The sequence below is a fragment of the Haemaphysalis longicornis genome, unplaced genomic scaffold (genome assembly GCF_048455015.1).
Source record: "Haemaphysalis longicornis isolate Haplotype H1 unplaced genomic scaffold, Haemaphysalis longicornis Haplotype H1 scaffold_3, whole genome shotgun sequence".
Classification (NCBI taxonomy): Eukaryota; Metazoa; Arthropoda; class Arachnida; order Ixodida; family Ixodidae; genus Haemaphysalis; species Haemaphysalis longicornis.
Window position 1 is genome coordinate 82,148,489 of NW_027526335.1, and position 25,499 is coordinate 82,173,987.

General features: G+C 46.6%; 1 protein-coding gene across 2 annotated transcripts in view; it reads right to left on the bottom strand.

Annotated features, from left to right (window-relative positions):
* Positions 1 to 1,434: 1,434 nt before the first annotated feature.
* LOC144174746 (rac GTPase-activating protein 1-like) overlaps positions 1,435 to 25,499 on the bottom strand; it is a 43,340-nt gene continuing 19,275 nt past the window's right edge. For both annotated transcript variants that reach the window (XM_077703586.1, XM_077703587.1), the window contains exons 7-13: positions 24,200 to 24,369; positions 21,007 to 21,079; positions 20,806 to 20,914; positions 14,846 to 15,084; positions 12,233 to 12,338; positions 4,915 to 5,008; positions 1,435 to 1,625 (exon numbers count right to left, since the gene is read on the bottom strand). In XM_077703586.1, the coding sequence (XP_077559712.1) occupies positions 1,577 to 1,625; positions 4,915 to 5,008; positions 12,233 to 12,338; positions 14,846 to 15,084; positions 20,806 to 20,914; positions 21,007 to 21,079; positions 24,200 to 24,369 (840 nt within the window). In that variant the 3' untranslated portion in view covers positions 1,435 to 1,576. The remainder of the gene's footprint in view (positions 1,626 to 4,914; positions 5,009 to 12,232; positions 12,339 to 14,845; positions 15,085 to 20,805; positions 20,915 to 21,006; positions 21,080 to 24,199; positions 24,370 to 25,499) is intronic.

The following is a 25,499-nucleotide window of genomic DNA, read 5'->3' on the forward strand; positions in this document are numbered from 1 at the left end:
TCTGCACATTCGCCGGTCTGCGCATTCCAGAGGAGTGGCGTCGTAGCCGCGGCGACGCACTGTCGGGGACACGTGTCCAGCTGGGCGCCTCCGTCGCGCAGTAGCCAAGACGGACGCTGCGCCCGAGCCGTTTAATAGCAGTTTCGCGTGACTCCTGGAGAGCAGTGGTGCGCATGCGCGAGGAGCAGTGACTGGAGTGGACTGGACCGGAAATCGTTTTAGCAGCAGTAAGCATGATAATCAGCTAATCCTAGACAATTGGTAAACCTTATAGCCACCTGAACCTTAGCTCATGCTACGTGTACCTTGGCATAGCTGGGCTAAGCCACTGCTAATTTTTTTAACTTCAGACAGGCTCTTGCTTCAATAAGTTGCTCTAACACCTACATCAATACACCGCCAAGCTTAAATAAAAAAGGTTAGAAACCGAATTGCAACCCCGTAAAACTTATTTACAGGGCTTGTTTGATTGCTGGATGCAGCGACCTTCGACAGTGCAGTTCTGTGCGTCGCCCTATTGCTCACACGCTTTAAAGGCAGAATTGCTCTTCAGATGTGCGTTCCGGTTTCCTCATTTGCATCATTAAAGAAATCTAGAGATGTCAAGAAAGTGAAATCAAACTTGCTGGATTACATTATTCACCTTCGCAAATGTAGGTTTAATAGGCGCACCTTGCCTGCAACGGAACGACGGTGCAGCCGATGGTGGCGCTGCCACGGCGAAACCGTATGTTCTATTTAGGTGTTTCACGCCCCCTAGAGATATGGTTTCTAGATAGCTTTTGCTTGAGTACAGGGGGGATTAAAAGAAATACCAACAACGGAGCACACAGCCTCCACCGCATGTCGTACCGTCTGGCTGCACTGCCAGTAAACTGCGCGCATGCGTAGTTCCTTCAGAGCGTTTGAGAGTGTGGCCTACTATTAGGGGAAATGCTTAAAAAAGAAGCGCCGCCGGTCATTTATTTTTAAGCGTCTTGTTATGCTCTGTCGTCCCTGAGCATCCTGTTATCTACTCATTTGGGAGCCAAGCGCGCAGCAGCCTGATTGCATCTAGCATGATGCTCTTCAACGATCATCCTGCTCAGTGTCGACTAAGCGTGAAAAGCCGCCTCAAAATAAACGACCGGCGTCGCCTCTCGATCAAGCATTTCCCAATAATGTAGGCCACACTCTCAAACGCTCTCCAAAGAGTGCGCATGCGCGAAGTTTACCGTCTTTGAAGCCAGACGGTGCAGCATGCGTCGGAGGCTGTAGGCTCCGTTGTTCGCATTTCTTTTAATCCCCCTGTACATGAACTATGTATGTACACAACCATATCCACAAAGCTTCGTTCTGAAACAGATCAATTTGTTGCGCATGTTTCTTTTATAAGCAGGTACAGCTCAACTTTACACTTCAATCAAAATCCCGAAAGGAGGTTCTGGAGGTTCATAGACTAAATAATAAAGACACTTTATTTGCTTCATTCGTTCATTCACAAGGGTTATGCCCCAATGATAAAAGCTTTATTAGCTGCCTTCAGCCAAGGTTAATTTTATAAAAAATAACCGAAGTCTTCTGCCACACTATCCAGTCACACCAGTGTAGGAGAAAAGAAAGACTTATTCGAACGTGGTGCAGCACTGAAAAGTAGCAGAAGTACAAAGTGGGTAATTAGTCTTGCCACCAAAATTTTCGCTCTAGCAGGACCGACACATAACCTCAGCTCAAGCCTTATGTTCAAGTCGGGGCTTTTTTAAGTTGCAGTTGTGGCACAGGCAAATTGCCTAATGTCGATATGAGTGGAAGCTACATGAAGTTAGAGTTAGAAGTTTTACTTATTTCATGAGTATCCTCAAACAACGTGGTGCCTCCACAGTTGTGCACCAAAAAGCCAAAGTAAAGAGATATGAAGAAGAGGAGAGAAATGTTCTGGAAATAATAGATCATACACCACCTACATTCTAAAACAAAAGAATGCGCTGAGTGTTTGGACCCTCTTTTTACAGCTCAGACAAGAATTCTGTAACAGTAAAAAATACTCAGATCAGGTGCCTCAAGCGAGTGCACCAGTTGAGCTCTCGACAAGACTTGGGTAATTGGCGGGATGAGAAAACAGAGGCCAGGAACAACACAATTTGAATAAATAAAAACGGGTAATACTGGTCCCAGACAATACAGAATTGTCATACACAACATCCTGCTGCAAAGGGATCAGAAAAAAATGCTGCAGAATTAACACGAGCACTGATTAACTCAAGGTGGTTCTTACACACCACATTCATAGCCCTAGGCCTACACCACAGCCACGCATCTGCACACAGCAAGAACACTATGAATTCTGGTCAACGTTCGTTCCTCCCATTACAAGTTGCCAATGCCTTTCGTAGACAGAAATCACACCGTACCGCGCCAACAAAAACCTGTTAAAAAAAATTAACTCCACCCAGTATAACTACCTAGGCTGAATACAACCCCCGAGTTTCGTGAATGGTAATGCGGAACTGTACCATTTATTGCCTGTATTCTCAGGACAAAAGTGGCTTAAATATTCCAAATACCCTGATATCCGGGACTTCTCGGCAACCACGCCTCATATGTATCCTCTCTACACAGAGAATACCTACCTTCCTAATACAGGAATTAATATATATAGTTGCCTTGTACCTTGCTTAGGTCTTATTTGTATATCTCCTCCAAAGGCCCCTTATGCTGGTGACCCTAAGGTCACCAGCATCAGATTGCTTGAACTACTGCGACAGTCTCCGCTGAATTAAATGAATCTTTACAAAATGTATGCATCTGGCTCATATAGATTGCAATGTTTTGTGGATATTCTGATTCCCTGATGTGCATGCTGTCCAACCTTGGGAAGCCTTTCCTAAATCGGCCTGTTCCCTCAGTTCATGGTAGTCTAGGGAGACGCACCTGAATTCTGTAGGCATCAGGCATGTGCGACTTGCAATTTTAAACGAAGTTCCCCCTCACGGATGTTGCCTGTTGTCCTTTCCAAAGGAACTGCAGTAAAGTTAATATTTTCTGACAATGATTATCATGCGTGAAGTGTAAAAAAATTAAAACTCTTATCTGCGGAGCTTAGCGGCAGCTCTTCTAAGCCCAGTCTGCTAAAGGTTGATGTGCATCAGAAGAATTAGGGGACGCAGGCCAGCGACGGTGCGATTTATACAGTCCTAACCAGTTCTGAGGTGAACGTAAACAGCCGTTACTCACAGCTCGACGTACCCCGAGAATGAAGCTGCTGTACATGTCGTAAGGATTTTAGTAGCAAGACGTTGGGCATCACGTCGCATTGAGGATTCACACCTTGTACCGGCACCCACTCGAAAAAGTGTTCTGAGTATGCCAAGCAGCAGTTACTCATTCACGCCGTAGACCACCAACTCAAACGTTAGACCTTTAGAGTACATAACACAGAGTTGGTGCGGCGACTCTAGAAAAGTGGCTCATCGGTGCAGAGTACTACATACTCGCAGTGTGGGATGGGCCGCTTTCTTTGTACATGCTCAGGAGTGCACCGTAAAATAAATTACTCAGTCAAGAATTATGCACCCTTCCATCTAACAACGGTGATGGTTGAACGCGAAGGTTTGTTCAAGCGAAACCTAATGTCGAAGGGTTAAAATCAAAGCCCGTGCGATCAAAAATCCACACTGCGTGCGAGTAAATACAAAAGCTCAAGGAGTAAATGTTCGAACTGACTGCGAGTCCAAGTCCGAACTCAGAGCACAACCGATGAACATCTCATGAGAAAGTTTCGCGCTCAAACGTCGCCGTCGGGAGACGGAGAAGTACGTTATTTTCTTTTTCTTTTGACACCGATGCGAAGCAACTGATGACTTTACATGGCTTGAAATCAAGGGAAGCGATTCCAGATTACCACTGCAATAGTTGTAGATTATAGTTTGTCAAATATGGCTCAGTTAAAATAATCTTGTAAACACTCTTGAATGGTTAATAAGATATACAAATAAACTTGATATATTTTCAGCTTTCACCTTGACTGAAATTCATAGAATGTATGTCTTGCAAACACATTAAGGGTAATGTAATGAAAAGTAATTTTGATTTTACAATAAAGCAGAGACGGCATGGCAACAGGTGATACTTGAGGCATTCACATATTCAGTCAGATTTCTCGAGTCTAAAGTAAGCATATCCTTAAATCTTATTTCTAGGTTGTCTTTCAAGATTACGATTCGTCACATACAAAATTCTTCAGCCAAGTTGAGCTTTGGTGTTTGAGATCACACTCCGAATTGACGTTATCTGACATTTAAGGGGGGAGGCTAAGTTTGTATCATTGATCATGTTCAGGTTAAGGGGATTTTTTGTCGTTTCTTGGTGATTTAGATTAACAAATATTTCTTCAGAGGTTCGTCTATTTTTACAGGTTGGGCCCAAAACACTTTTAATAAGCTGAACAGTGAAGAATACTGATCTCAGTGCTAATGCGTTAGACTTTTTTACATATTCAATGAACATGAAATAGGAGAAATTGACAGCAAGTAACAATAAGAAATCGGTCTCAGAGCAACCTCAATTTGAGGCCAGATCAAATTTGTTGGAGATTTGAATACACCACACAACAAGAAAAAAAGAAGGGCGTTTTAGAAAGTTGACTAATCCTGTGCTCAGGAAGGTTTTAGAGCTCCCTGCATTGTAAGCAGACCAGGAGCCCGCTGGGCGCAGCATGATAAAAGCCCTTACGGCCATCGTTGAACTGTCGCTACTGCATCTTTTAACACGTAGCTAAGGTCAGACAAAGCTTATGCTTGTAGGTTTGATTGCCGCCACTAAGCCTTACCAAGATTGTTCAAGGTGCTCTGTGCAGGAGGGTTACGCTTGTGTAGCTATTCACCGCGCGTCACTGCACACCTGAACATACAGTGCAAGCAAATATAGCCATTTTACCTTTTTGGAACCGCCCGAGAGATCGTCTTGGCCAAGCTGCTGCTACCGGCGCCGCCAGAACTGAAAATCGGGCCTAGTAACTCGCCCCGTCGTCCTGCAGAACAAACCTTCACTGATGTGACAGCACTTCCAGAGCGAACTCAAATATCGCGTGCAGCAACACAGTTACATCCACTGCGATTTATGTTAGTGTAGATTTTGGCTTGCAGCCGGCCAGAAACATAGGATGATAGAGAAGGCAAACCATTTATCATGGAAGCTAGATAAAATTGAGACTAATTTAAATTATTGTGCACGGGGCTGTGACGACTAACTAGGAAGAGGAGGAAGGACGAAACCTGTTCGAGTGTTCTGATGTGTCAAGGCTTCGCTACGAATCCCGCTTTTCTATGTCTGTATAAAATTACGTGCACCCGATTATTTATTTTTGAAGACGATAGCCTTTTTTTAACTGCTGAAACCCGGAACCCTTGGTATGTATGTCGGTCCCCCAATTCATCCATCCAGCCAAAACGTAAAATAAAAATTATTGAACGAAAAGTTTATATATGCGAAATTTCTTTAAACCAGTAAATCTGAAACATGATTCATACTTGTGAATATTCTTCAGCAAAAAAAAAACAGTAGACTTATTTGATGCACAAAAGCAATACTGAGCGGTACTCGCGGCGTTCTTTTGTAAAAAATACACTCATGCTTGATTTTTGTAATAGTATGTAAAAAATTTGATTTGAAAATCATTTGACCCACGAATACAAGAAGAGATCGTGCCTGACCCTAGACCACATGGGAGAATTCCAAGAAGCCTAAGTAAAAAACGTTCCAGGAGATGGCGTGCGAGCAGTGGAAGGCGGGGAAATTGTCTTTAGCAAACCACCGTTTGTATCGTGGGAAGAGCGAGACGTAACAAAAGAGGGACAGGTGGGCGGGAAAGAACAGACATCATAGCAAGGAGGAAGAAGGCTATTATCTATTGATATTCGCGGCGAAGGGAGCATACACGTTGCCATTTATTTATTAATTTTCAGGTTTTTCTGTACACCTCCCTGACTGTTCAGCAAGATGAAAGTCTGGCATACTGGTGAAACACGTGCTGATAAATTTGTCCACCGCAATGCTTCCAGAGACGTTTCTACAGACAAAGCAAGAGCAGGATAGGGAACGGGGCTACCCTTTCCCAGGAACATGACGTTTCTCAGAGGTAGCTGTGGTTTTGATTTCGAGGTCAGTGAATGCAGAAACGAAATTGATGTTCCTTTAGCTGCTGAGCACAGTAGAATTAAGCAGTTGCCATAACCAGCATGCTTCAGCAGACTGTGTTACCATATTAAAAAATTCTATTGAAGGAAAAGAGCTGGGTAACTAACCTGCTCATATTCCCCAAAATCAAGCTTGCACTGAGAAAGCGCACATGTAAAACATCAGTGTTTCAATTGGTTCTGCAGATGCAACACTCTCAATGAAAATACTCGTGTTTGGTTTGCAACCCTCTCCCAATTTGAAGCACCGTCTTGTGAAAACTGTAAACGGAAAAAGGTAGTAGTCGCTAGCTTTGCTGAAGAGAAAAATGTATGTGGGCCGTGATGGGCACCGATTCGCTCAAACATCTGGGCACCAAAGCATAGTGCAATCCCAAGAGTGCTAACTAGTGTTAAAACATTGCTGTGAAGCTCCCTTCACGGCTCAATAGATCGACATGACAACGCACTGTAGTATGAAACGACTGGCGTAACTGCCCACGAATATTTCTACTTCGGCATGGAGTCCACACAACGACCTTTCGTAGAGAGAGGGTACCTCTACTCTAAACTTGTATTTTATTTTTACAGATATTTGAGCTCCACCCATCAGTGCAAAAGTTCAGACCACTGTTATTTGGAGGTGCTAAATGCAATGCGCTGTCTGCGAGGAGACCAGAAAAACGGTAGATGTAGAACTAGTGGGCGTTACACTACGCTTTTGAGAATTCGGTAAGTGTGGAAACTGCACACGGAGCAAGCATTGCCATGAAATATACAAGTTTCGTTTATATGAAGATTGCCTTGTCTTGATAACAATACTACCAACTTCATCTCAACTTCATACAACTACTGGAGATGGGGAAAACCGACGCCGCAGTGTCGACTCAACAGACACTTTTCTGAAATTTTTCATGAAATCAGACAATCATGTTTGTGTAATCGGCGGCCAAAGACCTAACCCACCGCCGAGAAACACGAGTAGGTTATGGTTGTGAAGCCTCCAGTTGTGCTTGTATCACTTGAATGCTAACGTGCAACAACACTGCTAATGACGTTTTTAGTGCTGGCTCATTTGACGCCACTCCTGCCTATCACACAAAGCTTTTTATTGCCGTTTTGGCCAGAAATGGAGTATAGTAAGTGGAAAAAGGGTGCTGAGCGGTCATTACACCTTTTTTCTTGAATCTAAACACGCTTATTCGTAGCTCGACACCCTATTTGTGTAGAAAAAGGTGTCTTGACCAATTTCTTGGTAGGGTGTTGTAAGGACGTTTGAACCGCCTTGTCAGGCTGAGTCATTCGAAACGAGGCCCTGAAGGACCTCGTTTTGAACGACTCAGGAATTTTTCAGGAAAGGTGTTCGAAGAAGTGTTCGATGTGGAAAAGGTGTTCGAATTTTTGATCAATTAAGGCCATGCATACGCGTGTAACTTTACTGCAAAAACCGAAACATCTCCCTATACCCTCCTCCACACACCTCGTAATGCTCAAAAGCAAAAAAATTAGTGCCCTTCCCTCTGTGAAGAAGGATGACCTGCAAAGCTGGACGCAGTCCATGGAGCTCACGAAACAAAACACGTCTATCGTAATTTGCGATGTAGCATACTTCCTAGCCAATTAGCTGAATGAACCTCTCAAGGTTCCAAGCTTTGTTCTTGCAGATAAACATGGAACTGCCTATGTCCCTTGCGCGTCGTAAGCATCTTACTGTTTGTGTAAGGTCGGGTTCAGACTGTTGCCGAAACTGTCGTAATTGAAAAATGACGTCATTTTACGTCCCAGCCAACCGAACTGCGTGACATGCCATTTTTTACATCCATAGATCACGATACGGCTTTTGCAACGGTAGTCTGAACATAGTCTAACAAGAAACGCAATCCACTATGCCACTAAGGACTTCGGGCAGGTTCCTTTGGGCCGTTTAGCGTCCGCGTTTAAACCTCGCACCAGCACAACGAGCATGCCCCCCATATGGGCGGGCATGAAACCTATAACTGCGCGTGCACGCCCCCTTCTCCCTTCCACTATTCTCCACCACAAACCCGCGCACTCAAAGCGGCAACCAGTCATGTGCGCGTGCTTAGAAGTGACAGACGCCGTAGAAGATATCCCCTGAAAATATCCCCTCTGAAGAAGTGGTATTGGCTCAAGCCGGCGTTCTAAGCGGGCAAGTTACTGTTCATCCGGGAGGATTCGCCGCTACTCGACGAGCTGAACTTGAGGCGCTAACGGCGGCGCAAGCAGCTTTCCTTTGTAGCTGAGCCAATTCGAGCTTGTGTTTGGGCCAACGCTTCAATTCTTGCTCTTACTCCAAACGAACGGCATGCATACGTCCCATAACAATTTAAAACCTGGAAGCCCTTGAGCTCTATTCTCGCGCACAAACATGTGGCTGTCTGTTTTCCTTGCCCTCGTATGTATGTTACTGTGTGTGTAGCATGTCTGTAATACACCAACCCACACCCGAACCACTCGATTAAAAAGGACAGCCAACTAACCGCCTTGAGCCGTGTAATTTCGACATCTAAATCTCCCACCAGCACATCTGGCATTTCATCGGTAGCGGCATGAATCCTAGATTTGTGTGCACACCCCGTTTTTCTACCCGCAAACCGTACACACATAAACCCGCAACCGGTGATGGCGCATACATAAGCGTGAAAGACACCCAGGAAACTGTCGTTCGGAAGGCATTCCAAGCTGAAAAAGAAATACGGCTCAAGCCGGCGTTCCAACTGGGGAAGTATCTCTTTTACCGGGAGGGATTCGCAGCTACTTTGCGAAGTGAATTTTAGCGGAAACGGCGACGGCAGGTTCGGCTTGTTTTAGTGGGCAGCCCTTTAGCAGCCTCACGTGGGTCGCGTGGCAGCGGCGTCTGTTTATGTCCGCGTAACAGAGTGAGCAAACGCAGCAGTGACGAAAGAAAAAACGGACAGGAGTGTCGAGTGAAGGATGAAGTGGAGTACGACTCGTGCAGCTACGGCGTCATCTGTCTCACTGCCTTTCCCTCACGTGTCTCATGCGTCGCCACCAAGGAGCGCCCTCCCCCTGACACTTTTCCCAGGCGCTGTACCATTCTCCGCTAGTCCAAACCACGTGACGTTTGCGCGGGAAGTTCAAACGCGATATGCAACAACATGCTCACTGCTCACTTGTGCGGGGCTAATACAAACCACGCGACATTTGCGCGGATGGTTCAAACACGATTTGCAACACGGTGCGACTGCGCACTGCGGGGTAGCAGCAGATAAAGCGGGCGGCCGTCGTACGTTCGCTGATCACGCGAACACTTCCTCAGACGCAGCAAAAACGCGTCGTGACCGAGAAGACTGCGGCTCGCGCTGTGCACAAATTTCATATTAGGAATTGTAATAACCGTCAGTGCATTTTTTACGCCCATCCGTGCTTTTGCTTATTAGTCATAATCATCTGGTAACTCCACTATCGCTGTAAGCTCCGACCGCGCAACTTCCTAAAGGGCATTGGTGGAGGTGAGGGGGGAAAATAGTTGTGAAAGATGTGTCAGCGGTGGTGAGGAGGAACCCCGGATCTGCGCCGAGTAAATCGATGACACCGGAATGAAAACTGGGGGTGGGGGTTAGACATACTGCTTCGCAGTAAAAACAGAATTATTCGTCTGCAATGATCGTTCGTTTCGATATACGGTGCGCTTCATGCCCCAAGTTTAGCTTTGGCATGTGAAACAAGAATTTAAACTTTTAAACTAAATAGCTATATATACGCACAATTTTTTACACCCTGTCTGGTTGCAAAGAGTATAAAAGTATAATAAATGTGTTGGGAAGTCATTGCGCCCTTTTTTAGGTACGAAAACCGTACTTTGTAGCTTTACACTCTTTCTGTGGAGAAAAGAGCGCTGACCGACTGCAACACCCTTGGTTTTCTGTAGGGTGTCCAAAGGGTGTGAAATAGGTGTACAGTTGCAAAAGAGAACAGCGGAGCTGGGGGTCGCCCTAACTTCATCCGGTGTTGCTAAGCTGTTGTAGGTTTTGCTAGGTTTTGCGATGTTATTGCTAGGCTAGGCGAAGTGCTGAGGAGTAAGGCCAAGTTGACCCGGATTTTACAAGGCTGTTTCGGTGTATCTCCCCCACTGACAGTGGATGCAAAGGAAAAACAACCTAGGTCGACGCCCAGCTCCGCTGCTTCTCCAGCCTTGCACCACTAGTGCAAGCTACGCCAGTTGTTTGCACTTTAGTTTGCAAAAAAGACAAGTACCTTTAAAGTTTTGTAGTAAGAGAGTATAGTAAGCAAGATGTATACGCATGCACCCCTTGTAGTCACACTCGAACAGGCTCGAATGCAGGCTTCACTGTTATGACCGATCTGCCGTGGTACAGCCTATGCAGGCATCGCTATTCTTTTTCTTGGTGTTTTTTACTAACGCCACCGCATTTAGATCAATATTAAACAGCTCAGCCGGTAATTAAATGTGCCAATTCATGTTTTAAACATCGTGAGCTAGAAAACATTTCCCCGCTTGTAGAAAATCTTTAGTCCACCCGTCTAGGCTTGTTTAAAATACCTCCAAAGGTTGCGTTTCTTTCCTTAGTCTGCGGTTTTTACACATTCTTTTTCTAGTTAACCCCCTAGTGACGATTTTGCGCCAGGTACCATGTTCGTGCGTCCAGGAAGTCTCGGACAGATCTCAACATGCCGCACGACGGCCTGTGAACAGGCGTCTCGCTTTCGGTGATTCAAACTTCGGGGGCGGCAAACGCTTCGTGTAGCGATTTGTCCGGGAAAGAGGACGCCGAAGCCCAGATCTCCTCTGCCCCTCTCTCAGACTCAACGAGCGCCACTACTGCCCACCCTCACAAATTCTGCAAAGGTCGTGAGCGTTGTGCGTGCCTTTACTATTAGCGTGTCGTGTAATAAAACCACGGGGAATGGAGCGCAGCCGTTACGGCTACTGTGTATAAAACTGCGGATATTTCTCATTTGTTCTGGAGCAGCGAATCAACGCTGTAACTCTGTTAGAGTCATGTACGGTAACCTCTCCAGGAAGGGTGTTCCGGTATTGCTTCGGCTCATCTTTTGCCGTGCAGTAAACCAGTAACGTTTGCCTTCTGCTTCTTGTCGTCGTAACCAAGGCAGCAACCTTTGCTGGCCGCTCTTCACCATGCCACGTGACATCACGGAGGTGAAGGAGCCCTGTTCGTGCTCGCCTTTCGCGTATGTAACAACTGGTTGCCAGTGGTTGGATGGCAACTTCGTAGAAAGCTTTACAACCTTGGGGGGGAAACGTGTTGAAATAATGAACACACTTCTTGGTGGGCGTTGAAATGGTGTGGAATATTTGTTTGGCATTTAATAAAATTCTATGACTTATTGAATGTAATAAATCACATTTCGATTAAAACGTTTTTGCAGATCCGCATGCTGCTTTGTATACGCTCTCATTAAAATGTATAATTCTAAACTTAGCGCTAAAAATATCCGATTTTGCCGACAAACCCGCCGACTATCAGAGGACATTGCTCTGATGACTAAATGAAAGAAGACCAGGTGTATTTCTAGGTAAGTATGTACTCGTTCTCCCAATGCATCCCTTTAGTTTTACTTGCTCAGTTGATTTGCCGTACAAGTGTAAATTGTGCGTCTTAAATGTGTCAGTATATCGTGCTGCGTGCTCAGCCGATCAACAGTCACGCGTTGCTGTGCTTCCCACACCCTTTGTTTAGGTTGTTAAGCAAGCTTACGCGCTTTATTTAGGGTGTTCACTAAGACCCCCTTTTCATCATTACAAGCCTTTTTATCGAAAACTTTTTAAAACTGTGCGCTATGGGATAACATTATTGCACCCTTTTCGGGCAAAAAGGGTGTAAAAAGTTCAGTGTATGTTACCTCACTCCATCGAAAAATTTGAGTTGATACTTATTTCTTTGCGTTTTTCTGTTAAGAAACGTCTTCCCTGGCTAGGATAGAGCTCAATGAGTTGCCAAATGCTAGTTATTGCAAAATCAACAAAGTTGTATTATCTGTTCATGGTGGATTTATGCGCTAAGCTGGTAGTAGAAAAAGGGGAAGGCCAGAACTGAGCATCACTGCCCGCTTACCCGGAGTTTTTTTCAGTTCCGGTCTACCGGTGCTGTTGACGTCACTGTCGCTGTTCAGGATCTGAGACCAGTAGTCACTCGGCAGGTCCAGCAGTGCGTGCATCACCTAAAAACAAAAGGTGTCCCCGACGCAAGATCACAGATGAAACCGCAGTACAAGTACAACCACGAAACAGCTGAAACTCGACTTCCCTCTAAAGAAACAAAGAAAAACAACACAGTAGTTGACAGGGGTGCAGTTGGGCTGCACCGGATCATGTAGTAAACAAATATTGGCTACCTGCACAACGCTTTCAAAGCTATGTCCTTACTGGGCTTGTCAGTACCAGGAGAGATGGCTAACAGTAATTTACACAGTCAGTAAAAATGCAGTTTCCAGTGGCCCCTTGTTTCCGCAGCAGAAAGAAGTTACCAGAGGGTGTGCCAAGAGTGGGGAGAATAGTTTATTCTTCCCTCACTCTGGAGATGCCGAGAGCGTTTCACATGCTCTCTCAGGGAAAGGCTCTTCGTCTCAAAGCAAATAAGCAGCAATGAGAGTGATGTCTTAAAACGCGTGATTATTTAGCAGGCTACGGCCTGGTTTAACAGTTAAACAGGTCAGCCGGTTACTTCCTTTTACTCGTGGATGGCAAGAAGTAAACACACGCGAAAATCATCATAGGTCCAACGCTGCGGCACCCCTTTCCAAAAAACTCATTGTGCTGAAATTTTAGGAAATGAAGAAAAAAGGAACTTATTCGTGGCTTTATGACTTGTGCAGTTAATTTGCAGTATGTCAACGATTTTCCAACAGCATTGACCGAGTCCTTGGTAGTGTGGAGTCTCGTTTCCATTAAACTGAAAGGAAGAGGACGCATGACATCGTGTCCACTTCTACACATGGGCTCTATATTAGTATCAATCGAAGCAAGGCGACACAACCGCAACCTTATTTGCACCTGCAGGAAGGAACTGACAAACATGCTTTCCGAATTTGTGCGTAATTACGGCAGCCTGTGTCCCGAAAGCGCAATGTGATACATTCGGTGCAAGCAGAAGATAGCACAGACCAAAGCTGGCAACATGACCAGCTGGATTTTCCCAAAATACAGCTTCGCTGTGAAACATGACAGTGACCCGCTGGTATTCTTTCGCGGGTGTCCAAAGCTGCAGCCAAAGGCACAACCACTGTCCTATATCTCTACATCACCACCAGCAGAATGGTTGTTTTTCCTTTCTTTGTGGCACACCCACGTCATATATGGTTTGGCCAGGTAGCAGCTGTTAAGTAGCTAATGCCCCATGTCAGCAAAATTCACAAAATGCACTTGGAAACATAAAAGGTGTCGAATAGTGCGTCCAGATCGACACTTATACGCAAAAAGATCTGAGTTAAGTGCGCACCAGCCGCAGAGAACCCTGATTCTAGGCTGGCTGTAGTGTATGCCAGACTGCTTGCGGACATAATTGGCGCAATGAGACAAAGAAACGAAAGCATAGAAAGAGACGCAAATGTTATGCAGGCTCAACAAGTTATGAAGTACTGCGAACCTTTTGCCTTCAAGGCACGTAAGCATGCCTAAATCTCAAGAGGAATTGTGGGCCAATGATCAGTAAACGCGGTCATTCAGTTTTTTTTCATTTGTTTGACTACAGGCCACGTGGCACAGGTTTCAACTTTTTAAGCGAATGTGTGCACTTTTTGAAACTCCCGCAAGTTGAGCTGTGTGGGAGTTTGTGCTTTCCCCTCCTGAAGACACTCTAAACAGTTAGTACGACACATTACATTTGGATTCCTCTTGGTCCCCTTGAAGGGGCCATTAATTTGAAACAATTTTTGGTTTACTTGACTGAACTTGCATTGTTTACTTAAATATTGGTTTATTGAATGTGGGGCTTAACGCGTCGACGCTACACAGGTGATGAGGCTCGCCGTATGGAGAGCTCCGGATTAGTTTTGACCACCTGGGGATTTTAACATACTCCAAAACCTCTACACACGGACGTTTTCGCTTTTCGCCTCCACCAGAAAAGCAGCCGCCACGGCCGGGATTCGAGCCCGCGTCCTTGGGATCAGCAGCAAAATGACTTTGCTCTTGAACCACCGCGGTGGGTAGTAGATACCTCGAGTATATTCCGCCTTCAAAATACATTTTTAGCGTAACAAAAGTTTTGATAATCTATGAAACTTTGCGCTACCTCACATCAGGTGTGTCGCAACAAGGGGAACCAAAAACGGAGTTACCCGTGTGTTAGTTGCACATTGCATTCAAGAAGTGTAACCAAACAAAACTAGACGCGTAGTAGCTACAATCGCACAGACAGCTGCCAATTGCACGGAGAAATCCCTGCATGCAACGTACCAAGGACACAGGAAGACAGTTGCCCGGGAGTCACTACTATACTTCACTTGTTTTCCGTATTGTGAACCTTTGTTTTGAATCTTGCTTTGTCTTTGCACAACGGTGCCTATTTTAAAGCAGTGTTTTTGAATGAAGGAAACTTGTATTTGGCCCTTGTATTTTGGCTGCAGAGGTTGAAGAAGACCCTGCCCTCTCAATTAGGCTATCAGGTGTTCCCCGAAGGGAGTGGCGGTTCCCACTAGTTTTTACGGCCACTCCGTCTACTACTCACCCGTGCCTGTGTGCGTGTCTCTCCGTGAAGATCACCGACACTTGCCACGCGGGTGGTGGAGTAGCCCACGACAGTGGGCGCAAACACTTGCACCAGGTTTTCAATGGGCATCTTGACCTGGGGGCTGCTGGCCACCACGTGCAGGTGCAGCACAAGGGCCGCCAGGGTGTCCCGGTTGGCCGGGGGAAGGTCGGACACGGCCTGCCACAGGCCGCACGTGCGGTCTCCGCTCAGAAGCTCTGCGCCACCGCGAAACCCGCCCCTTCAAAAAGACGTCCCTTACACCTGTCCCTATCACTCCATTTCCTTCGACACTTTGTTCCGCATACAATCCTCCCCTACATAGCCACAGCATTCCACGATAGAATGGAGCGCATGCTAAGACTTCCAAAATTTTTCACTGGCATCACTATCTGATGTGATGCTCTGCCTGTATCACCAATCTGGTGGTGACACTGGCTACGCGTATGTCTCGGCTACGCAGATGTCTGTCATAAAGAAAGCATTTGTTGCGCACGGCTGTGTGGAAATATCCTTTGTGCTGCAATAAATGTGCACCATTGGCATGACAAGCGATCGAATTCGTGTACAGGTTTAACAGCCACTGCTACGCGAATGTTCACATAAAGGTGTCGTTCTGGATATTTTAGCCACCGCTAAAAATCCGCTGGGTGCACGTGAATTACTCGTCGCATATACGGCCCGATACAAATAAACCGCGAACTGAAATAGCAGCAACGAGATGCCCAGCAACTTCCGAGAACAGTTAATTCTTTTGCCGTACGCAGCCAGCCCTAGGGGGTGCGAACCCGAAATGCAGAGCGGAACGCTCCCCGATAGCAGACGCTCGCTCTCTTACCGCAACACACAACTGCAGCACCGCCGTGGGCAGAATCACTTCAGGGCGTCTTCTCTCTATAATCGCGGAGGGAATATCCGGAACTAAAAAGTATCTATAAACGTTGACCGGCGGCTAATAAGAAAACGGCTTGAAGAATGTTTCTAATTCAGGCTGGAATAACTTCTCCAAAGCTAAACTGTTCCTTTCTTTTTGGAAGCACAAAACCTTTAAATAAAAACAGCTACAAGCGGCGAAATTTTTACAAATAATTTTTGAAGAACTCCCTGTGCCACTGTTGTTTGCAACATGTTTGCAACAAATGGTAAATGTACTCCTCCAACCTCATCGACTCCGCGTGTGATTTTTATCTGCACACGCTAGCTTATTTGAACACCAATTTTTTCGGGAACTAAATTTTTTGCCCATAGTATAATTTATAAATAGCGAACCGCGCAGCAAATGTTTTCTTGTAAAAAGCTCAATATGCGGAACCGATGCCCAGTTTCGATCCTGCGCAATCGGTTCCGCTACTAATCATTCCCATCGAATCGTAAGCGCCATGGAGGAAAGGAAAGGCAAGCGCCCAGTCGGAGTTCGCGTTGACACTAGCGCACGATTCCTTTCTAGTTGACAACTCGTACGAAACTACCTGTAGGAATGCGAAAGGCGGAGCCATGGAGGAAAAAAAATCCCTCCGCTATAGTGCCTAGAATATATTCTAGGCACTATACCTACGCAACGGACACGGTGCGCTACCTGCAAGTGGACCTGGGTAACAAAGTAGTGGGTTTCCTAGGGCCAGTGCCAGATGGCACTACCCTGTCGCTTCGGCGGTGTGCTGAGAAGAACGACGCAAAATCATGCGGTTTTCCTCATTTCCGCTGTCACGGCATTGGCGGAATATATTCTAGGCACTATACCTACGCAACGGACACGGTGCGCTACCTGCAAGTGGACCTGGGTAGCAAAGTAGTGGGTTTCCCAGGGCCAGTGCCAGATGGCACTACCCTGTCGCTTCGGCGGTGTGCTTAGAAGAACGACGCTAGATCATGCGGTTTTCCTCATTTCCGCTGTCACGGCATTTGCGGCAGTGGTCATGATGTGCCAGCTGCAGACGCAAAGACAGGCCAAGAAAAACCCGAGGAACAGATACTGTGATTCATGCAGCATAGGCGGCAGGATACTGTTGTTTTTAAAGGCCGATTCACACGGCGGACGGAATCACTGATTCAGACCGCGGAATGCGTACACCATGATAAGACGTCTGCAATTCGTGACCCTCGCGAACGCACCGTGGAGGATGCGGGCTGACAATTTGTGGCTTCATTTCCATTCGCTATTCTGGAAGGGGAATACGGCAAAATACTGCGCTTTGGCGCTCACAAGGCTGGATATTCTAGCAACCATGCCTCTATGCTTGGAGGAGCGGGCGTATCGAGGACCTGACGTTCACGAACGCTGGACGAACCTTACTGCGCATGCGCCAACTAGACATCAAAAAACAAAGCGACCTTTTTTGCCGGATATGACGTCATGGTTAAAAAAATGGCAGTTCTGCGGGTACCTCGCAGCGTTCTCGTCGTGATTTTTGTCCGCCGTTGCAGCGGTACCTAAGTGTTTGGCTTGCGGTTGTAATGAGGGCGCTCTCGAAGAACTTCTGGAGAGCACTTATGGTGGTGTGCAGCTTGTGATTGGGACGCTGAGTGCGTTCGACTGCCTAATTTTCGCGTATTACGTTACGACGGTGACCATGGGCGTTCTGCAGCAGTTGTACCGCCTCGATTTGCGAGAGTGATGAGTGCGCTCCCGACAAACTTCTGCGCTGTGCTTTATTAGAGTGCCGTGTGGAGGCCGCTGGGCGTTTCGTCGCCTACATGCAGTGGCGAGAGGCAGCAACGCCGGTCACACGAGGGCTGTGGGACGGCGCATGACCACTAGCCACTGCAAACGATTCTGCGAGCATAACTGATTTAGCACCGCACTGCTACGTAGACCACAGGGCTGTGTTTTTGTCCCAATATAACGGAGTTAGCCTGTGCGGCGTAAGATGTAATTGTGTGATCGGTGTCGTGAGGCAGGCAGGTAATGTTCACCATTGCGAAGGTTTAATAACTATCATGCTGAATAATGTGTCTGCTAATCACTTCGTTGGTCTGAAACCTTAAGCCAGCTGATAATAGGTCACGCAGCCCGATGGGAGGTAGGGCTGCGCACAGGACAAATGTTTTTTTTTTTGTTACCAGATGTAGGAACCAAGCATACACATCTAAGCCTCAAATAGTGAATGATAAAATAGTAACTAGTTGCGTTTAGCCCTGGTGCCAAGCATTTTTCTTTATGTGGGCCCTCTCAAGTTACAGTTTTCAAAACTATCCCTTCTGGGGGCACGTTCAACCTGGTATAATACCATGCATTCAACAGCTGCTGAACAGTTCACCCAATATGTCCTTGATGTGTGCTGTCACAGGTCGCAAAACAATAGTGTACTTCAGTTGGTACTTTTAGCAACAGATCTTATGATGTGCAATGCTTTCAAGTCCATTTCTTCTGTGTTTAGCATGACTGAGGGCATGTCTGCAGCAATCTTACAGCAAATAAGTTATTGCTTGTCAAACAATCAAAAGTACCATTACAACTTAAAACTGAAATTAGTCAGAGATGAGGTTTTCCTTTTCCTTTTTGTCTCTCCAGCAGTGATGGCAATGGCAGCCGAGTGTTTTATGTCGGTACAAGGACAACTTACCTTTTGTATATATATTGAGAGGTGTGTGATTATCAACGTCGCGTTTGTGAATTGAATACAAGAAGTTAAACTTAGCTGTGAATTGAATAAAATATTTTTGAATACAAATAGTAAAAGCTGGCTGCGAATTGACTATTTTCCAACCACACTATCTTTGTTTTGGTGTGTCCATAGTGTATACAACGTAACTACATAAAAAAAGACAGCTTAGGCAGTCAGAACTACACACACCTCTGTCAGATACTTGGGCTTGATATGCGAAAAATTTAATGTGGCAGAGAAAATAAAAAGTAAGACGCGCAAAGCAGTGAAACAAGAATTGTGCATACATTGCCATGGAGAAATATGGGTTCCTCAAAGTACTGTGAACACAGTAAGCTTCCCGGAATATACATGTGCACTCTGCGCCACCGAAAGTTTAAATAGTCACGCCCTTTCAACACCCCTGTTCCTTGTGAACAAGGGAATCATAGGGGCCCCGAAACGCCTTTATTTGCTTATTTGTTTTTGACAAGGCTAGTGCCTGTTTGGATTTCGTCCAAGTAAGCATATTAAAGTGTATTTAATATGATTGTCAGCCGTCCCCCCCCCCCCCCTCAATCATTCAAAGGCTGGGCATGCTAGTTGCTGGTAAGACCTCACCAACAAGCCAGCGATGACGCTTGACTTCTCACTCTTGCGATAATATTTAAAGAAACCTATGTTTAGATAAAAAATTTTGCTCTCGTAGTGTTGCACTTGACCTAACCTACGCCACAAATAGTGAACACTTGTTTGGTGCAAGGCTCCTACATCGGGCTTTTGGCACGGCTTCAGAGTCAGGCTAACAAACCAACCCGTAAGGTCTTTTCATGTAGTGAGTCTTGAAAGTTTGCAAGTCTTGCGAAAGAGCAAACATTCGTTGCTCTCCTATTTGCAAATTTCCAATATTTGAAACTGAGCTGCAAATCGAATATCAAAAACTATTCACAAAATATTCTCAGTTGCGAATGTTCACACACCTTCATATATACTGCCTGGTCACCTCAGTATAAGTGTATAACAAGTTTATACCAATGATTTTCCTGCGGTGCAAGGCTTTCGCACCATGGGGCATTTCTCTTGAAATGTCCATGGCACTAATTGCAGCATTCGTCAACTGCCTGTCCAGCGGTGATGCTAATATGAGAAGTGACGCAGGCGCGCAAAACCTTCGGGCGCTACGTCAGGATGCCGATAAAGCAGAGCGCGTGAAGCGCCAGCACAGAATGCAGGAGTTCAGAAAACTCAGAACCAGAGAACGTGGGTGCTACATCTTTCTGCCCATATACGTTCTCACGCCGCACGCATACGTGATCTAACGCGCCTTAATATTGTGGCTAACGCTACGGCCATCGACGCGCTACGACGCTTCCGGTCGGCGTCCACCTTGGCCGGTACCCTCAACCACGCGAACCTGTTGCGCTTTTCGCCGCCCGCAGACGGGCGACGCGTCGAGAGTATGCTCTGTTCGTCCGCGCTGTTGCCTGCTCGCTTTATCCTTCGTGTGAATACTTCCATGAGCCGGACCGTCCACTGACCTCACGCGACGTCACCGGTCCGGCTGAGGAAATGTACGTAATGTGAAATTTCCCTTAAACGCATTTGCAGCGAAGCAAGAAGGTACGCGGTTAATTTTTTGTACACTTGCCATCGGCCGCTGCAAACATGCACCGGCTTCCTTGGCTAGCGCAAACAGGCTTTCCGTCAATGAACCGGGGATGTGCGGCTAAACGGAGAGAGCAGGTGCTCTGAAAATGAGTCCCTAAAACAATTTGCACAAAGATTATGCAAGTTCTCCCTCTCCAACAGTGACTACAGGCAGCAGCGAAGCACTATCGGAGCACAAAATCTTTCCAGTATCCCCAAACTCGACCACTGTAAAACCAACCGCATCCCTTTGCTTGTCAATACTAGGTGGCTGCCCCGCACGTCAAGTTTCCTGGGAGAGAAGGGCCTTCTCACAAGTAACCCTTATTCTGCCAGTGCTAACACGTGTAAGGCAGAACCACGTGGCCCTCACAAATCCGAAGATTCACTCCAGCTGTGGTCTGTTTGGTACGACCTTCACAAGTAGCTACGAAGTAATACCAACGAAGGCGGTTTTAGTACTGCCTAAAAATGTACAAGCAACGTCACCTGTTGCTGCACCTTCTCGTGCATATTAATTAGGCTCGTTCCATAAGCCCACTGTTTGAAGTGGCGACATTTTGACCAAATACTTTCACAAACTCCACGAAATTCACACAAGGTTAAAGCGCGCGAGGCGTAATTCGGGTACTGGTAAAAAGACTATAGTCATGACCGAAAAGAGGGCAAATTCTGCACGCAGAGATAGTCACGATGTAAGGAACTCACCGGCTGCCGTAGCGAATGCATTCCACAGGGACTTCGTGATCAGTGTCTCGGTGAGCGACCGCAGGAAGTCCTTGAGGACACTGCACACCACGTGGATGTCTACCTGGGACTGAAAAAGCAGTTCTGATCGCATCACCGGCCAAGCTCTAAAATAGCAGATTGCGATAACGAAAAGGAGGCAGCGTGATTCATGCCACTCACCAAGTTTGGGACCCCCTTCCCTCGCTGGAATAGCACTCTGAGGTCGTGCACCTCCTTGGCTCCACCAGGCACGCTGGAAGTTACCAACGGGGACATGTACTCGTCCTCACCAACTCTCAGCTTGGAACCCACAAAGGGAAACTGGTACTAACAATTTCATCAACGCAAAAGACTCTCCAACATGTCACCATGGAGATTGCAGTGACACGACTAAAGATAAACACACAAGAAAGTCGTGGGAAGCCAAGTCAATCATGGGTGCAAGAGACCATATAACGACGCACTTTTTATGGCAGCTCACCGTGATGTCGGCAACCGAAAAATTGAAACCGAATAAATACCCCAGCTATTATACTACGCAAAACACGTCGTCCACTCCCCATATTGGCTGACGCGACTATAATCACTCGAAGCGGTTTAGAAACCTCCTTCCTAAACTACATTCAGAGCGTAGCCATGAGTCTAGCAATATGAATAAATATAATCATGAACAAGCATGCTGAGAGCGCTTCTTCAGCATAGGTAACGCAACCCTACAAAAACTAGAGCAGTATAACCACCATGGACAAGTTGTTAGTGCTGACCAAACGACGAGAAAGAAATCCGGTTCGCGATAAGGAATGGGCTGGGATGCACGAGGCAGGTAACCGCAAATAATAAGTAAGCTACTGGTATCCCTACAAAAAAATAGTACTCAACCAATGCGTTTTATCGGTAGTGACAAATGGAGGGGAAACGTGGCCCATTGCTAAACCAGAAAGAACACTTAGGTCGGCTCACCAGGCCTTGGAACAAAGAATGATAGGAGTAACGCTCAGAGACGGGAAACGAGCTTCCTGGATCAGGGTAGTTTAAATTACGGAAAAGAAATTGACTTGGGCTGGCCAAGTAGCCAGATGAAATGCCAACCGATGGACCACCACGATAACAGGAGAGAGAGCGAGAGAGAGAGAGAGAGATTGAGAGAGAGAGGGAGAGGGAGAGAGAGGGAGGGAGAGCGAGAGAGAGGGAGGGAGACCGGACTAGAAGGGGAAAGCCATCACCTCGATAGAGGTAAGAAATAAGGAAATTCAGACGCAGAGAATGAACTCGGGCAGCGCTAGGCAGGGGCTTTGAAGTTCAATGGGAGATACTTTGAATCTGCAGTAAACTTAAACCGGCTTTCGCTGCTGATGATTATGATTCGCATATTTCACAGCTCTATTTTCGCCATTTTGTTTTGTCTCTTCAAGAACACCTCAGATTTTTCCGCCGCACCGCCTCCACACGCACGCCCATTCCCGCATTATTTCCTTCCCGACCATAGGCGTGCGCACTGGGGGTGGGGGGGGGGGGGCGCAGGGGGCGGCCGCTTCCCCTAATCATCTGAAGGGGGCGCCAAATTTGCCCCATGCCTTGCCGATGTAAGACATGAAAGTAAAAATTTCTGCTTATAAATATTTTGTATGTGTTGCAATTCCATCGCATTGAAATAAAAATTTTATAACCATCCCTCTTTGCACTGCATTCGGACCGCTAGGCCTTCAGTGGGAAGAGGTCGGGAGTTGCTGTAGGGGGGGGGGCGAGGCGGTAAGACTTTGCCACTTACTCGATAACTCTGCGCACGCCTATGTTCCCGACTACCCACTTTCACAACCGGTCATGAACCACGTTCCCACTTTACAACTGGCACATGCTTTAGATAAATGTATCCGGCAAGTTTGGCCGAGTACACGCTAAAGAGACAAACTATCTACAAATCATGATGTATGCAGAGTGGTATACCCTTATTGCCTCCAGTACTAGGCTTTGTTTCTGTTTCTATTTTGGTCAAGTGTCTCACTTTGGTGTACAAGAGTAGCCGATACATTTATGGTGGTTGAGGAAGTCCCCACTTACAGCAAGTCAACGGAAAAATTGCGGGGTGCTTACGAGCAAAGGTATCCCTGGGCTATGAAGCGCGCTGTAGTAGATTAATAGTGACCACACAGATTTTTAACGTGCGTCAAAATCTTCTCACGGGAATTATCTTTCTCATTCAGTGAGAAAACTGTCGCAGTGGCCAGGATTAAACTCACGTCTTTGATATTCAGCAGCAACTTCGGTAAACAGCGGCAAAAGTAAGTTTTCCGTAATTGATACTAATGCGGACTTTCTTCGAAAAAATATGTAAATCACGTGTCCTATGACGGAGTACTGTTTGAAACGACGCCGTAATGATTGCTTATCGCTATTGACAATGAAGGGGGTGTAGTAATATGCGCCGCTCGCTTACTTTCTCACATTTTTTTGTTTTTAATTTGTGTGTGCGTGTACATAGGGGGTTATGCACGGGTATGTGTGCGTCTACTTACGTACATAATTTTGTTTGTGCATGTATATTCATATTCAGGGAGACGTCAAGGGCAGCCGTCACCCAGAAGGGACGCCGCAAAGGCAGTCGAAAAAACGCGTTTATTCTAAGCGGCAACCCAGAAACTGAGCACCAGGAATGATGATGAGGATGGGTATGAGAAAGAGATGAGATACGACATGAATATAATTGTTAGCAGACGCAGCACACGGCGAATTGGCCACAACAGTACAAGGGCACTTGTCCATGTCTCCTCGAAGTGGGCACTAGCGCATCGTACAGATTGATGCTCACATACATACACATACATATATACATACATACACATACATACATACATATATACATACAGACATGTATATAACAACGTGCATATATCAAAGATTTAGTATTTTCCATCTACCTTTGCACCCAAGCTCATTATCATGTTGCTGTGTGAATTCGTTTAGTTTCTATATAATTGCAGCCATACTTATTCATTTCTTCTGCAGCTATTTTCAAATTAACCAACTTTGCAGAAACCTTAACACGCTGTCTCATACAGCTTTTAATCGTACAAGATTAAATGCTGAATCTATAAACTTTGAAACCATAGTCGCAGTTTTTGCAGACAAAATCAAATACAATGTGCAGCCCACCAAAACACCAGGACGAAACCAGCAACCGAGATGTATCACCACTGCGCGGCATTCCGCAATACGGCGACGCACGCACACACGCACGCACATACGCACACGCGCACACACACAAATATGCATGCAGGAGGTGGCACTTGTATGTGCAATAGGTGCCCACACAATAAACGATCGCAAAGAGCGGCCTTAGTAGCCGTCGGAGCAGCACCGCCAGAGCACCACTCACCGGTACAGCCCGACCTCGGTGAGGCCCCTGCGCTCGACCTCCTGGATGCAGTGGACCACCAGGGCAGGTACCATGGGGGATGATGAGGGGGCGTAGTCCGAGATGGTTCCCCTGCGGGCAGCCCTTCCCTGCTGCGGGGTTTGGGACACGGGGACACAGGGAAGGGGAACCTGGGAATGAAAGAGGGAGCGAAATCAACTGCACTCAGCTGAACACGCTTCACGAACTGGTCGAACAACGTCGCTCAGCACGTATGCACAAACGTACTTTTGTCGCGGAAGCAGCGGCCTTAAAGGGGCCCTGAAAGGCGTTTTGAGCACACTACATGAACTAGCGCAATCGTTAGATTGGGTCGTCAACGTCATCTTGTGATGACGTTGACGTCCTCACACATCTGTACCAAGTATTACTCTTTTGCGCGCAGCGGAAAGCTCACACTTTTGTTGCGAAGATTGCAACTTTTTTCTCACCCTTCCCTTCGTGTTTTTGGACGCTGCCATCTTCACATGTCTACGTCATCGATTCCCAGATGTTCGTCATGAGCTAGACATCCTGCTATTAGGCGGCTTTTTCACGCACTTCCGGCGATAAGATGAGTCATCTGCTCAGTGTCGGCTCACCTGCTGATCTGCCAGCGGAGTGCCGGAGTGCTTGGACATTTCACGACAAACGAAACAAGTGTAAACAAACGCTTAACCGTTTGCATTGAATGCAACAAGGCCATAACACGACATGGATATTCTCATACCTGAGTACGTTCCATAAAGAAAGCATTGAAGCCCCGTGGCACTTCTTTCATGCGATCGCAGAGAACGCCCTTAGCCGAATGGCCGGGTTTGACGCATACATTTTATTCAACTTTAAAACAATCCAGAGATGCGTTTCGGATGAACACAACGTCACAACATGCGTTGCAAGTCTGAATCGCGATTAACAGACGATGGGTTGCCTCCTCCTGCCCGTCGTAAATTTGGCACTCCCCTCGAGCGCGGTTTGCGGGGACGAACAGCAAGTCACTTAACTGTGGCGCATAAGCCGAGATGGCTTTTAGCCACGCACACTGCCCATACCCCATGCGAGGTTGAGTCGTACGTCGCTCGAGAAAGATAATCCAGACCATGGGAACCACTATCCACCCGCAGAAGCACAACGTCGCATTGCATCGCGAAATAAAGGCGTCCACAACACACACACCATCGCCTCCTGTAATGTCAAACGCATCTCGCACTTCCCAATGGCAGTGAGTGGTACGCCTGCAGTGCCCACATGCCGTGAGGTGCGGCCCCCAGCTTAACCGGGA